Here is a 15,007-nt window from a genome sequence, read left to right on the forward strand (position 1 = left end):
GATACATCTACAATACAACTTCTGTACACAAGTCTCAGGAAACATTGTGGAAGAGGAGAGTAAAGATTGTAAGAGCCAGAGGACTAGAGTTTCTGCTGTAAGTTTGTGCCATCCGTCTAGGATAAGAAAGCTGCACCTTTGAGATCTCAAAATGGCTGCCTGAACAAGACAGTAACAATTCCAACACCAGTGGGACATTCGGGTGTAGATGGGGGAAGTCTCCTGGACTTCCCTCTATATTAAAAGCTGCAAGCTAACAATTTCTCAGAGAGGGAGAATCAGTTTTCCCCAGGGATCAGCTCCTATTTGAAATCCAGTAACGCTCATCTCTGGAATCACACATGCAGGTATTACTAAAAGTACTCAACAGGCTATTTTTATGTTTACTGATATTTATGTATATGTAACATCAATGATTAAAGAAGAGGATGTGGTGAATTTGAGGAGAGGAAGACATGGAAGAGTAGGAAAGAGAGAGAGAGAGAAATGATGTAGTTTATATTTTCATTAAGTTGACTTTTAAGAACTCAGAAAAGAAGAAGAGCAGAAAATGGAGCCAGTCTCCTATTACCGACCTTCACAGGCATGGCTTAGGAATCCCAGATTGTTTATGCAATGCTGTACCTTACCCTTCAGTACTGCACCCTGTGACCTGACCCTTTAACCAGCATTATTCTTGTTTGAATGGCACAACTGAGGGATGACACAACTGAGATTAGATACACAGTGGCTCTTAGTAACTTCCCAGAGTTGTGTGCACTGGGTAGTTTTCCTTTGAATGGAAAAAAAAAAACTGTACATGAGAAGCTCAGCCTAACCACAAAAGTATATTTCTGAAAGGGAGACCTCCAGCCCATTGCCTTATGACTGTATACTGCCTACCACCTAGGATGGTTCTCTTGAAGTACACTCGAGTAACCTGTTCTGAGTATACCCAAGTATACCCAGTAAACTGTTCTTAAACAAGCGCTAACAGACGGGCAAGAAGATAGTTACAGTGTCCCTGGTGTAACTGTTCTTCTAAAGATTCAGAGGACAACAATGATAATAAACTTAGTTTCTTATTGGATATGTTAATATCTCTAACAAGTAAATAGTGGGGAGCCAAACTGGTTATGCAATTGAAGGTCTTTATTTGATTAATTAGTATTGATATGGTGAGTCTTATTAAATATGGGGTTGAATGTAGATTTTAAAATAGTTAAATAGCTGTCAAATTATTAATATTTGGAAATTTATTTCACCTAAATTATGACTTTGTTTTTTGTTGGGGAAATGAAACATCTGGCCCTACTTGTTATTGAAGTCCTCTGGCCCTACAGCTGACTGATGGGAAGGGTCTCCTTTAGACAAGTCATGCTCTCTGACAGTTCACAGCTGACAGCATCACTGGTGCCACTCAAGTAAGGCAAACCAGCGTGACCCACGAGGCTTCTGTGAGCGCTGAAGTTTATGGCCCTCGCCTGCTATTGACGGTCACGCTGCATATTCCCTGTCGTGCACAGTAAGAAACTGCAGACAAATAAATCAAGTTTACCTTGGGCTCTTAGTTATCTGGATCAGCTGCCGCTACAGTAAATGGGATCAGCCCACAGGTCTAGGTGGCCTTATTCCTCTCCTTTGGATCACCAAAGCTTCACTTGGGAAGAACAGGCTGGCTCTATGACAGACTTTGTAAGTATAGTTTTCTATACAGTGATACGATCGGAAGGAGCTTTCCATGCAGAGAGATCAGTAATTGTTCCCTGCACTTAGACATGGCTGCTGTTTATTCCTGTTACTGGCCTAGAAGAGGATAGCATAGGGGTATGTAGTCCTTTCAGGCAACGGGACAGCGGGAAGCACTGTGCTATTGAACTGAACAAATGGAAATGTCTGGAGGTGTTAGATGGTTATTGTTTGAGTCCAGTTTATTTTTTGAGAAAAGTTTAAATTTCAATTTCAACCCTTCTCTTTGGAAAGATATGGCATTGCCCCCTCATTTGTAGAGATGGAGCAATAGCTCTCTACATGCACAATTAATTTTCATCTCTGTGTAGAATTGATTTCCTTATATTCTAATATAACTGAAGGTATAAAAACCAGGCACATAAGATATCAAGAAAATAATCTTTGAGGACTAAGTAGGAAAATATGTTTTTTTTAAAATATTGGTGGTAAAAATAAAATGTATACAAATTTTAAACTCATACAGTGTGCTAAGATATAAGATAAATAGTAGTTGAAACTTCATCAGATGAAGTATCTGAGATTCCTCAACTTAAACCATGCCTCATTTTTGTTTTAAGTGGATGTTTCTGTTCCTTGCTAGTCTGCTAAAGACTTTGCACTTCTCAACATGCTGAACACTTGTAATCAACATCACCCGACTCAGCCTTGGTTCGTGCCTTGTCCCTCTTACCGATGGGCGTTCCCACTCCGTAACCTTTGGAGTCTATGAGGCCCCCAATCTGGGTGAGGTTGCAGTTCCTCTGCGTCACGTACTCAATGTTGGTGGACTCCATCAGCAGGGCGTAGTCAGTGGTGAGCACCCTTTGGATCCCCTCATCGCTGTTTTTAACCAGTGCGCTTTGCTGTCTACTGCTCATGAAAGCCCACATTTTCTCATAGGTGGATATCTTTGATTTCTGCAGAGAGAGAAAAAAGTACACCCACCAGCAGAAAGCGCTGAAAAAACAACAACAACAACAACAACAACAACAAAAAAAAAAAAAACAGGGCCTGAGCCTGTTCACCATTCTAATGTGTCAAATAGTAAAGGAGAAACTTTTTCCTTTAGGTCGGAAACTGGATGATGTTGGGACATTAGTCATACAGGTAGCTGAGAAGAGCATAATTCTCTAAAGAGGAGAACCGGGAGACGCTTAGATCACAATGACAGAAAAGGAGACATTGACAGATGGAAGTCGTGGCTCAAGGTCCTCTTCTTGGTTTTGATTGGGGAAGAAAAAACATGAGCACCAGTAACAGTACTTGTGTACTGAAATGTTGACATTTGACCGCGGTACTTCACAGTCCACTGAGGCAAGCTGAACTGCTTGCCCTCCCAGGACTCTGCTCATTTACCCTACTTCCCCTCAATCCCTGGACAGTGGTTGTTTTATTGTTTCCAGCTATACAAGCTCCAGTGTCTGGCCAGCGCTACTGGGCTAAAGACAGCCTGGGATATGCTACTTGCATTCTCTGCTTTATTTGTTAAAGAAGTGCATTCATGGCTAAATTCTCTACAAATAAGGGATGTAAATGCTCCTTTCTAGTTAATATTCAAACCAGAAGACTATTCCTACTTCTTATGTATATAATTTCTCATTGCAATCATATTCTAGATAACAAGGGCTACATATTTCATTTTAAAATGTTCTATGATTATCATGTCTTTTATTCCGCTTTTTGGGAGAATCAATAATAGGCTATATATATATATATATATATTGTATGTGCATCTATACATAGCCACAATTACCTCATTATCTTCTTTTCTTTGTTAAAACATACTGCCTGCATTTCCATATTGCTTACATATGGATTTCCATTCTTTTGAAAAGTGATCTATGATTAGGCATTTTACATTTTTACTCTGTAATTTCCATAATGTTTCAAGTTTTTCCTCTGAATTTGTCTTCATTTGCATCAGTACACCCTTCCATTTATTTCAAGGATCAATGTCATCATGGGGATTACTGATGTTTTCAAGCTAAGCCTGGTTCAGCCACATGCAGAGTCTTTGACAAGGCCAGGGTATATCATGTTAGCGCTGCAGAGAAACTTAAAACAGGAGTAGGGGCTGCAGACATGGAATGAAGTACCTGTGGAGTCAGCTTTAGTGCCTTGTGCATGTTCAAGTGTTCTGGGAACTCACTTGACTCCTATGTCTATTTAGGACTTGGGTTAACAGAATAAGCCTCGTGTATTAGGGATGGGTGGGGCTTAATTTGGATTGTTAGACATTTGGAGAGTCCCATGAGAAGTCAATGCACTTCCCTTGCATGTGGTGACGTACATACATAGGACCCATTCTGTCATGAAGCCCAGGACTTTAGTCCACGGCCCCCAGGGCATCTGCAAATCTGAGCTAATGTCTCCACAACAAAAGTGGGTGCTGGGTGTCAGGGCTGATGCTTCATTTGCTGATGGTCTCAGCCTTATGGAGTCTGAGACTTCTAAATTCTTAATGAAGAGAAGAACTACTAATACCAAACCAGGGAGTTCACTCTGTCTTTTTTGCAGTAAATGTATGGCTGAAAAATTATTCCTTTGTCTGAAATTACCTTAGGGAGAAATAATTTTCCTTGAAACATTAAATTTTAAAATTATCAGAGCCTTTATAGATAGGTTCAATGAAACTATTACTTTTATAGATGAGGAAATTTTGGTGCAGATTATTTGGAGGCCTCAGAAAAAGACAGTGAAAGTTAACATCAGAATCAGGAATCCCAATAGTTCATTCAGTGTTCCTTCTGCTGATTTATGATGACTTGGGTAAGGTAGATGTCTACATTACCAAAATTGTTTTGACAACGACTTTAATATTATTTGATCTACATGTGAAAACATAGCACTTACTAAAGGGCTGGCATCCTCCATAGGCCTTTTGTTTTATGTTGATACAGCATAGACATCAGCTTCTGTGTAAACATTTCACAGGAAATTTATATTTTTCAGTATTTTAAATTCGTTAAACTGAATGTTGTGGTTTAGAAAAGTGGAATTTTGCTTTGTAGAAGCAAGGGACAAAAAATAAAATGCCATTTTATTCATCGTAAGCAGATGGCATGAGAAGGACTTCAAGTCATGCAGCCACTTGGAGATAGTGGATTTTCTATCACTGGATATCTACTAAGAAAAGGTTGTGCTGGGAAGTTTCACTCAGGGGTTCTCCAAGCCCGTTGCTTTGCTCTCTAGATGAGGCCTTCATATAACAGATCCTGGGAGAAGTGACACAGAGGTCACGGTTGGTAGGTAAATGAGCCACTTATCTGAAGGTATCTTTCCTGCTTACTCCCCACTCCTCTCTACTGTAATGCTGTGCTTGGTGAGGTCTATTTTTTGGTGACGCCCTACAACAGCCTTTCCAGAGTAAATTTGGTGAATGCTTTTAAACAGATAATTTTATTTGGTTTCAAGATGAAAATCTTAATACGGCTTAAAATTATGAGTATGCTTTACCAAAAATTATTGTAAATGTTAAAAGACTAAACCAAGTGTTTGAATGACAGCCCTACTCTTCCAGACATGCTCTAGCCTGAGTCAGTCTCCTAAATCACTCGAGATAATATTCAGAATATTAAACCGTGGGAGCTGTGATTGCCTCTTACTTCACTAAATATGTCAAAATCCAAATGGAACACTCAGATCCTGAGAAGACACAGGCTTAGATGAATCCCTTGGGCTGGTTTAACCTGATTACCTATCTGTCTTCATGCTTATAGACCCAGTTGACAGATACTAAGCATTCCTTGTCAGTTATCTGTTAGAAGGCAGAGTTACTGTAACAATGTTGATGATTGTTGCAGAGTAACAATGTTGATGTTTACTTATTTATTACTTTCCACCTGATAACTCATGCAGGCTGAGCACTCTCAGGGGCTCATGTGGGCAGTTACAAACCACTGAGAATAGTGATCACAATGAGCACAGACAATGTTTACTGTGGAAGATGCCCTGCTCTGAGCATATTGCCTGAACTCTTTCATTACATAAGAGAGGTGCCATTAGGATTTCTGCTTTACAGGTGTGGAGATAGAACAGCACAGTAAAAAGTGACAAAGCTAGGCTCCCCTTCCAGTGCCAGGTTCTTAACCAGAGGAGATTAATTATTTGTTTCAATACAAAGCTCATTAAACTCAGACCCAGGTAACAATTTCAGCAGAACTAACTTGGCATCTAAGGAAATTGCTTAAGGGTTTGTAAGCAGCTCTTTGTAGCACAAAGGGTGCTGTAGCTCTTGCACTTAAGCATATCACATATGGAGAGTATATAATGACTTTCAACAGATCCTATTCATTTAGGAAAAAAAAAGTCAGTCTCCCAAGATGTGTAGCAGTGGGTATTGTTTGTGCTTTTTCTTGCCCTTCATAGCATTTTGTTTTCTCTATTGCTCTGTTTTCAGCTACTGAGTTTTTATGGCAGGATGTGAGGATGACAGAGATCTGCAGTATAGTGTGCTTTTAAGAGTGATAGGACCTCCGTTTTATAGAAACATCTTTCCAATGTTTCATTTCTATTGAGATAAGCATTGTTTATCACAGCATTTCCCCCAACCAAGTTATAGGGCGTCTACAGGGAAAATATATGATCCTATTATTCAGTAGAATCAATACCTGTGAGATACTGCTTTAGGCCAGAGTATTTGTAGGCCGTATGTGTAGTTCTGTGTTTACACGTTTCCTTTTACTTATTTTCATAAGCCTACACACATACACATTAGGAATAAGTTATTGAGACTTTTCTCTTTGGCATTGTGTCAGAAGTGACATTATAAATGTGGGTACGTGCTGTACAGAACACATCAGTGATTAAAATAATTCTATATTAAGCCTTTCCAGTAGACCATTGAGAAATCCTAATCTTAAAAAAAGTCCTTAAATATCAACAAAGGATACTGACAATTCAGAATCCAAGCTTATAAAGCTGACATGCAGAGAACACATGCGTAAAAGAGAACTAGATAACTTCCTATAGTGAAATTTCATTAAATGATAATGTCTCACACCATGTTAAAACATGGCTTAATTTAACAATAATCATTTGAAGCAAGACTGTTCGAAGACACCTTCCATGCCTTTCCAGATATGATCATTGTGTTAGATCACACTCTTAACCTTGAATCAATAGAAGTTATGACATCTGGAGATTCTCTGAAGCTTTGCAATTGGTTCCCTTCAGGGAATTTCCCCATTGAGACTTAAACATCTTTGCTCAAATATGTTTCATGTTTTTCTCCTGTCTACAGTTACAGATTGCTACATTGTAAGCAACATAGCAGCCTTTTTTAAAGAGGTTAACTTAAATGGAACTTAATTAGGTATTAAATAGATTTTTCTTTCCTTAAAGAAATATCTTGAATAGGTGTTTCTTTCCAACCGAATATAATTTTATCTTCTGACACTGGTAGTAAAGGAACTTTCATTTTCAAATAAGAATATCTCATAGAAAGAATGTCTTCCTATGTAGAAAAATTTGAGGAATTTTCCTCATTTTTTGTTTTCCTGGTGGTTTTGCTTGAGTTCTGTCTCCCTGTCATAGCTTCAGTTCCACAGGTGCTGATGCTTTTGCCTTGCTGCAGGCACTAACCACTTGCTGCAAAGAGAATATAGACGGTACATCTCCTAATTCTCAGAGCTGGTCCAAAGTCTCTAGACCATGAAAGCCAGAAATGACAAGTCTGTGATGATTTTTTTAAAACCTATTTTATCCAAGTCATTTTAGACAGAATGTAGATCTAATCTCTGTAATCCCCTGGCTTGAGTCTGATAGGACAGCGATTTGTTACAAGGCAAGATTCTACTAAGAAGTACTTTTATACGACTATTTCATGGCAATTTGACCCACAGGAGTTCTTATGTTCACCCCACCTCCTGTCTGTGCAGTGTGAGCTGTACTGGATTTAATAGGTTGTACACGGCACGTATGTCTATTGTAATTGACATCTCCAAGCTTTGTGGAAGGTTTTAAACCTCCCCCTTCTACCATGTCAGCCTCTCTAGCCTTGGTCCTGACATTTTGGAGACTCTGGAAAAGATACCAAGTTGGGTTAAATTGATCTGCCTTGCTGAATTCTAGGGGCAGCCCCTCAGCTTGCTGCTCACCAACTCTGTGGGAAGTGGTTCTTCTGAAAATGCAATGAATGTGCTCAGGAAAGGCTTCCACAAATAGGGCTTTCTGTCTGGCAAGGCCACTGGATTTTTTTTCAGATTTGGGGCCTGGTACAGTTGTGTGATTTAACAAAATGCACACAATCTAGAGATTACTGAGCAAAGAGGCTGAACAAAGGCCAGAGCAGAGTAATTTCTAAGTCTGTAGAGAGTGAAACAGAAAGGACTTTTAGAGATAAAAATTGATGATAATGGTGATGGCTTTTAAGTTGCTTACCCTTTGCTAAGGAACTGTGTAAGCACACTACCTCCATTAAGCCATATGCCCCTGAAATAGATCTCATGGTTTAGATGTTAGCTTTGATTTACAAGCACAGAAGTTAAGGTACAGAGAATTGAAGTAACTTGTCAAGGTCTACATAGCTAATTAGACAGACTCAGAATTTGAATCCAAGATATATGACTTCAGAAGCAAAATATGTTTTAATTTATATCCTAATATAAATAAAATTTGATATGGTCAAATTTTCTGAAATGATCTATGGCATTCATTGTGTGTAAAACGTGTTAAAACCAATACCCTCCTGGCCTCACATACCTCTTTAAACATTTGTGTGAAAAAGTATTTTGTGGAAAATGTGGTTTACTACATTGGCACCATGACACCAAAGTTAGGTCTATTCCTTTATTTAATAAGGCAATTAATAGAGTTACAACAAGGATAAACACCAGCTTTGTGCATGAATACCTTTTCTAGTTTTTAAGAGAGATAGGAAAACAACAATAATGTCTTAGTACACTATTTCTGGAAGGAAAGTTGGTAACTGGATGTCATGGCTAGTGGTTCTTTTTGGTAGAAAGTACAGAAACAGTTCAGGTGGGTTTAGGGAAGTTATAGCCAAATTGTGTTCACAGACATTAACCTGTGGATGACTGCTCTTTGATCCTGCCTCCTGTAACGTTGGTGATGGCCCCAGGAAGTCAGAAGAACAGCAAGAGCCTGACCTGTTCAGTGTCTTGCAGCGATTAAAAGGAATAAGCCAACTCTACTAGCAGAACAGAGGGAAAGCAGCATGATAGTTAACACTGGGATGTTAACCAGCTACATTTCATCCCAAGTACTAATAAAAAGTTTGTTGAAGATTTCTGCTGAATTCTGTTGAATTACTGAATTATAAATTTTATGACTTATAAACTCCTGTTCATAAATAATAAAAGTGTTGATAAGGAGATCCCAGAAGTCCCCTGATACCTAATTTCCTAAACAAATTCAACAGTACCAGCTTGGCTGGTGAAGTTCTTGGCCTTTTCCTCTTCATGGCTTGTTAATTGTCCTTGTGATGAATGTCACATTGGATCAAATAGACTATTATATTATCCATGGTGATTACAATTTTAAGACTCAGAGTGCTCATGAACTTGTGAAAGTATAGAGTATAATGAATACCATTAGTTCTCTACCTTGGCCAAAAAGTACAGTTATTTTCTTTATGGTAAGTGTCTATTAGAATTTCAAGATGCCTGATTAAAGTTTTTTGAAACCTTGTGTGATGTAAGCTATGTTTCAATGTTTCTCTTTGTCCATCTCTCTGTCTCTTTGTCTCTGTGTCTGTCTTTTCTCTCTCTCATATGAACAGTCTTTGATGACCAATGTAGTTCCACATGCAAATGAGTCAATGAAAAAAAGTAGAGAAGCAGCTCAAATCTCAGACAGGAGTCTACATGACCCAGTTGTTTAAAATATCATCTGAGAAGCTGCAAAGATGACTCTGAAGGTAGGAGACTTATTACGTATCCAGAGAACCTAAGTTCAGTACCCAGCACTCACACTGGGCAACCCACAACTGCCTGTAAGTAGTTCCAGAGGAGCTTATGTCCTCTTTTTGCTCCTATGGGTACTTGCGCTCATGAGTATACACGTGAGTGCACACATGCGCACACACACACCTTAAAATATACAATTTTAAAAGGACAGCTAATCCACACTTTACCCACATCCAGATAACCAAAAACAGAAACTCACTTGGGCTATTTTAGAAACACAAACTTGTTGATTTAAAAAAAAATGAACTTGAGACTTGAGTACAGGTGTTCTGGAATCTAAGGTATCATGCTGTTTGTAAACATGACAAAGTCTAGAAGAAAATGTCAATGGGCTCTGACTTAAAAGTTTGTAAGCAAATTGCAGCCGCCATTTGGAGGCCACACTTAAGTGAGAACACCCCTGGGAACAGCGCCTGGCAGCCACACCACGTGGAGGCTTCCGTTATTAAATTGTCGTAAGTTGTTTTATTTTAAACTGCTGTTGTAGAAGCAGACTCTTCTTAGTCAGAGAATCAGCTTGCTCAGACTGTAAAGGTACTGGGCACCAACCCTGACCATCTACGTTCCATCCCTGGCATCCACATGATGGAAGGAGAGAACCAAAGCCTGTAGGTTGTCCTCTCACCTACACTTGTTCTATACCATGCATACATGTACACACACACACTCTCTCTCTATAAATGTAAACTATTAAAAAAAACTTGCTTATAGCCTTTAGAGTAAATTTGAGGGATCAGTACGTTGTGTTTGGTTGTAGATTTTGGTAATAGCCGTGGCCCATCAGTTCTTTAGTTCTGGAATGATTTGAACCTCCTTACGAATGAAGGGACAGGTCAGTTCTGCTGGGATGCTACACAGAGATGTTCTGGGAGAAAGACATTCACCATCCTGCTATACGATGTGAAAATGTCTTTTTCGTGATTGGGTGACCTCTCTGTTTCTGCTTCAACCACCAGGCAGAATGTGCTAAGTCAGACAAAAATCCAACTACTGAGGAAAGGTTCTTGCTTCTACTTAAGGCAGTGGTCCTCAGTCTTCTTAATGCTGCGACCCTTTAATAGTTTTCCTCAAGCTGTGATGACCCACAACCATAAATTTATTTTCATTGCTGCGAGGCACAACAAGGGTGACATTGGCGTGACTGAGGCCCTGTACTTGTAACAATTGTCACTCACTGACTGAACTCTGGTTGAAATTATCCCAACAGCTAAAAGGCTGGCATGTTTCTTTCTCTTGTAGAACAATCTATATTACAAACTCTTGAATCCTCACCCTCTGACGCTTTCTGACAGCCTGCTTCTTCCAAGGAGAAAACAAAATCAGATTCAGTCCTGTTTTCTTTTTGCAAATAAATCCTGTCTTGATAAATAGAGTTCCCGGGCCACAGGCGGACACACAAAGCAAGAAACTGGCAATCAGGGACTGTGTTTCTATGTGTATGCATGCATGTGTATGTGTGTGTCTATTTGTCTGTCTGTCTCTCATATGTTTTGGAGAATATGTTTACATGTTTACTCGTTTACCATGAACATGTTTTCTAAGGACCTACTATGTACCAGTCACTAGTTTGTTCTGTGAACATGTTATTGAGTACCTACTATATACTAGTCACTAGATTACATTCTGAATATGCAGTAGTAAAACAAAATACTAGGTCTCCACGCTTGAGGAGCAAACTTCCTAGAACTCTCTGAAGTTGACCTAACTTCAGCAAAGTTAGGTCAGGCCTGCTGTTCACAGGGCAGCCCTCCAGCGCTGTTGGCAGTGCACATCTGAAAGTTCATGAAACTGCCTCTACTCATTGACTGTCACCCGTGTTCTTTCCTGGTGGCAACCATCGTGACTATGGTGGGATGGGATATCAGGGTAGCCCGTATCCATATATCCAGATTCCTCGATAATGATGAGCAACATAAATACTTTTCGTTAGTTTTTCAGATTCACATTTTTAGTTTGATCTTTTTTCCTCTGTCTCATGGGCATGGCCAGTGATTTCCCTTGTTTTTGACAAGAACAATATCAAAGTTAACTTTGATAAACTTGTATCTCTTCACAGTACTGATTTTAGAAAAATACCAAACTTTTTAGAAACTTGGAGAATCTTGTATTCCTATATAATTATTATTCTTAAAATATCTCCCTCCAGGGAAGACATAGTCTCGGTAACTTTGTCCTTAATATGAAGATATTGTTTAAAAGCATTTTTCTTAACATACAAGAAAAGCATATATTGCTTTTACAAATTAGTCTGCTAATAAAGGAATCTCTAGGTACCCTTACTCAATATCAGGTTCTGCAATTATTGCTGAAATTCTTCATTGAGGGATGAAGAGATAGTGCTATACGTGGAAGTGCCCAACTGTGCTCCCTCTCCTGGTAATTTCCGCTTCTACATCAGTAAACTTCACACTTCCATTCAGCCCCAGGCTAACATTCCTAGGAATCTGAGGGTGAATTTTGCAAAGGTGCTTTTAGGGTTTGTTCTGGTTTCAAATGTCATTTTCTCTTCACTCATAAACCCATTTCTCTACAGCAGTAATATACATACATATTAATTTTAAAAAGAAAATTAGTAAAATATTAGCTTTCATCCTGAAATTAAACATAAGTTTGTTGGTTCTATTACCCTCTTCTTGCCCATCTCCCTGACCCTCTTCCCTCCTAGACGCCTTCAGTTTTCATGTCGCCGTGTCTTGGTGCCTTCCTCCACTTTGGCACCTTCCTCTTTTCTGTAGTCTCCTTTCTAGCTCAACAGACTGACTTTTATATGCATACAGACATTCTGAGCTGGGGACACCTATGACAGCTAATAGTCTACGTTCATCTTCCATAATCTGTTTCCTTCCCAGTTCTATCCACTGTCCCACGAATATCACGGTGTCATTTTTCTTTACAGCTGAGTGAAATTTCCTGGTATATCTGCTTCACATTCCACAATGCATTCATCTGTTGATGGCTATCCAGGCTGTTCCAATTCCTTGCTATCGTGAATGCAGATGTGCAGGCATGTCTGTAGACATACATAGAAACCTTTGGGTATATACACCCGCGAGTGGTACAGGGGAGCATAGGGTTCTTCTAGGTTTAATTCTTGCAGCCCCTCTGTACTGATTTCTATAATGACTATGCTGCATTATGCTCTCAACAGGAATGAATAAGGTTCCCCGTTTCCCTATACCCTTGTCAACATTTATTGTCATCTCTTTTCTTCATAGCAGCCATTCTATGGTGAGATGGGATGCTGGAGTAGTTTAAACTTGTGTTTCTATGTTCATCAGTGTTTCTTAATAGAAAGCTTCAGCCCCTTTGCTGGAAAGGACCAGGCATGTGACTATACAAGGGGTTCAGCTCCTGGAACTCTTGTCTTTTTCATTCATAAAGCAAAGGGCAACACCTTACAATTGCTAAACCTATTGGGTCTATTACAATTCATTTTATGGGAGTTACAATAATTGAGATTTGACAAAAGTACTAAGGCTTATGCCATAAGCAAGGCAAAACTCAGTTTCATTATTTTAGTCACTAATTAAAAAGACCTGGACAGTGAAATGGACTTGGTCATAAAACTCAACCCAGTTTGACATTATTCTCCTTTGGTGAATCATAAAGCATTTATTGCTCCTGGAGAGCTGCAGACACAGCTAGCTCCCTAGGATATTTTTGGTTTTAATTCTACAACTTAGTTCCAAGAACAACATAAGGTTTTTTTGTTGTTGTTGTTTTTGTTTTTTTTTTTGTTACATGCTTCTATCTGATAAGTACTGAGCAGAAAATATATTTAATTTTTTAAATAATAAAATATTTATAAAACATTATATTTTATAAATATTATATATAATTTTATAAATATATATTTTATAAATATTATATATAAATATTATATTATTTAAAAATAAAATATTATTTAAAATTTTATTTTGTATAAGCATGATTAGGTTTTATTCAGAAAGTATCACTATTCAAATATAAAGGTCAGAGAGGGGTCAGTGAGGTGGGCTTGGTAAGGGTACTTGCTGCTAAGACTGATGATCTGAGTTTAGTCTCCGAGACCCACAAGACTGAGGAAACCAAGTCCCACAAATTATCCTGTGACTGCCACACACGTGCCCTGCTGTGTGGATACAATCACATACATAATACATGAATAAATTTAAAAGATTTAATGTCAAGGAAATACTAATCTGTAGATCTGAGTGCATTAAATTGACAATCAGGCTGAATGTGGAGGCTGGTAACTATAATTCTAATATTTGACAGGTGAAGGAATTAGGATCATTGCTTCAAGGCTGGGTTCAGCTACACACTGAGTTTGAGGCCATCTTGCACTATATGAAACCCTGTTTCAGAAAACAAAAACAAACAAGTAAATGGACAAACAAAAAACTAGAGATCAAAGAAGTGAGAGAAGAAGGTCTTTATAATAAGATTAAAGCATCAGAAATTCATTTCATTAGAAAGTTTGTCCAGTATCTTTTCTCTGTTGAAGGGACTTTTATCTTCCCAACTGCTATCCCAGCATGAGACAGACACTAAGAAGGCTTTGCCAGGTTCTTACCTTGAAGAAGGTCATTGTTGAGCCATCTCTCACTGCCCCATACTCTATCTTGGTTTGTTTGGCCAGGTCATCTGCGGAATCGATGGGGGATTCCATCCTCTCTACTGTCAAGAAGGCAGCGAGGTTGGCAGTGTAGGATGAGATGATGATTAGGGTGAAAAACCACCATATTCCACCAACTATTCTGGTTGATAGAGCTTTGGGCATCAGTTCTGACCCTGTGACAGTATCATCAGAGCAAACGTGTTAAACTCAGTCAGCAAGCAAAGGGAGAGTTACCCAGGTTATTATGCTATGTGGAAGAGACTCTTTAAAGACTATCTTGTATGAAGATGAAATGAATGCATTGTCTAGAAATGGAAAAAAATCCAAGTGACCCCTTCTTTAAGCCTTTATTATTTCTGCTTACAATGCATGTAGTTGGAGTTGACAGCCTTAAGATGCTAAATTTTAGCCCCAAAATAGACTGTCAAAAATGTATTTAGTTACTTAAAGTGAAGAGTTTATCCTAAGAATTCTGACCTTATTACTGCCTCATGCATTATTTAGAGGAAAATAAGAGACTCTAGGTTTTTATATAACAATGAAAAGCTTTAAAATGGTAACTTATTTTTATTTAAATTTAAACATTGTGAGGAACTTGCAAAAGGTTACATATCATTCCTGTTAAAACATGCAACTTAAAAAAAAGCAAATTGGGAATTTTCAGATAATGTAAAACAAAACTCAGATATGTTTATTTGTAAATCCTGTTTTGTTTCATGTTACTCTTAAGACTATATTTTTTCTGTAATTTAAAGTTTTGTTTAGCTGA

The 15,007-nt window shown here is 38.5% G+C and overlaps 1 protein-coding gene across 5 annotated transcripts in view; it reads right to left on the reverse strand.

Annotated features, from left to right (window-relative positions):
* The window catches only part of Grik1 (glutamate ionotropic receptor kainate type subunit 1), a 379,259-nt gene that overhangs the window by 21,478 nt on the left and 342,774 nt on the right, over positions 1-15,007 (reverse strand). For all 5 annotated transcript variants that reach the window (XM_055614914.1, XM_055614912.1, XM_055614913.1 and 2 more), the window contains 2 exons: positions 14,194-14,411; positions 2,402-2,627 (listed from right to left, as the gene is read on the reverse strand). In XM_055614914.1, coding sequence (XP_055470889.1) covers positions 2,402-2,627; positions 14,194-14,411 — 444 coding nt within the window. The remainder of the gene's footprint in view (positions 1-2,401; positions 2,628-14,193; positions 14,412-15,007) is intronic.

Source organism: Psammomys obesus, unplaced genomic scaffold (assembly GCF_907164565.1).
Source record: "Psammomys obesus unplaced genomic scaffold, mPsaObe1.curated_primary_1811, whole genome shotgun sequence".
NCBI classification, from domain to species: Eukaryota; Metazoa; Chordata; class Mammalia; order Rodentia; family Muridae; genus Psammomys; species Psammomys obesus.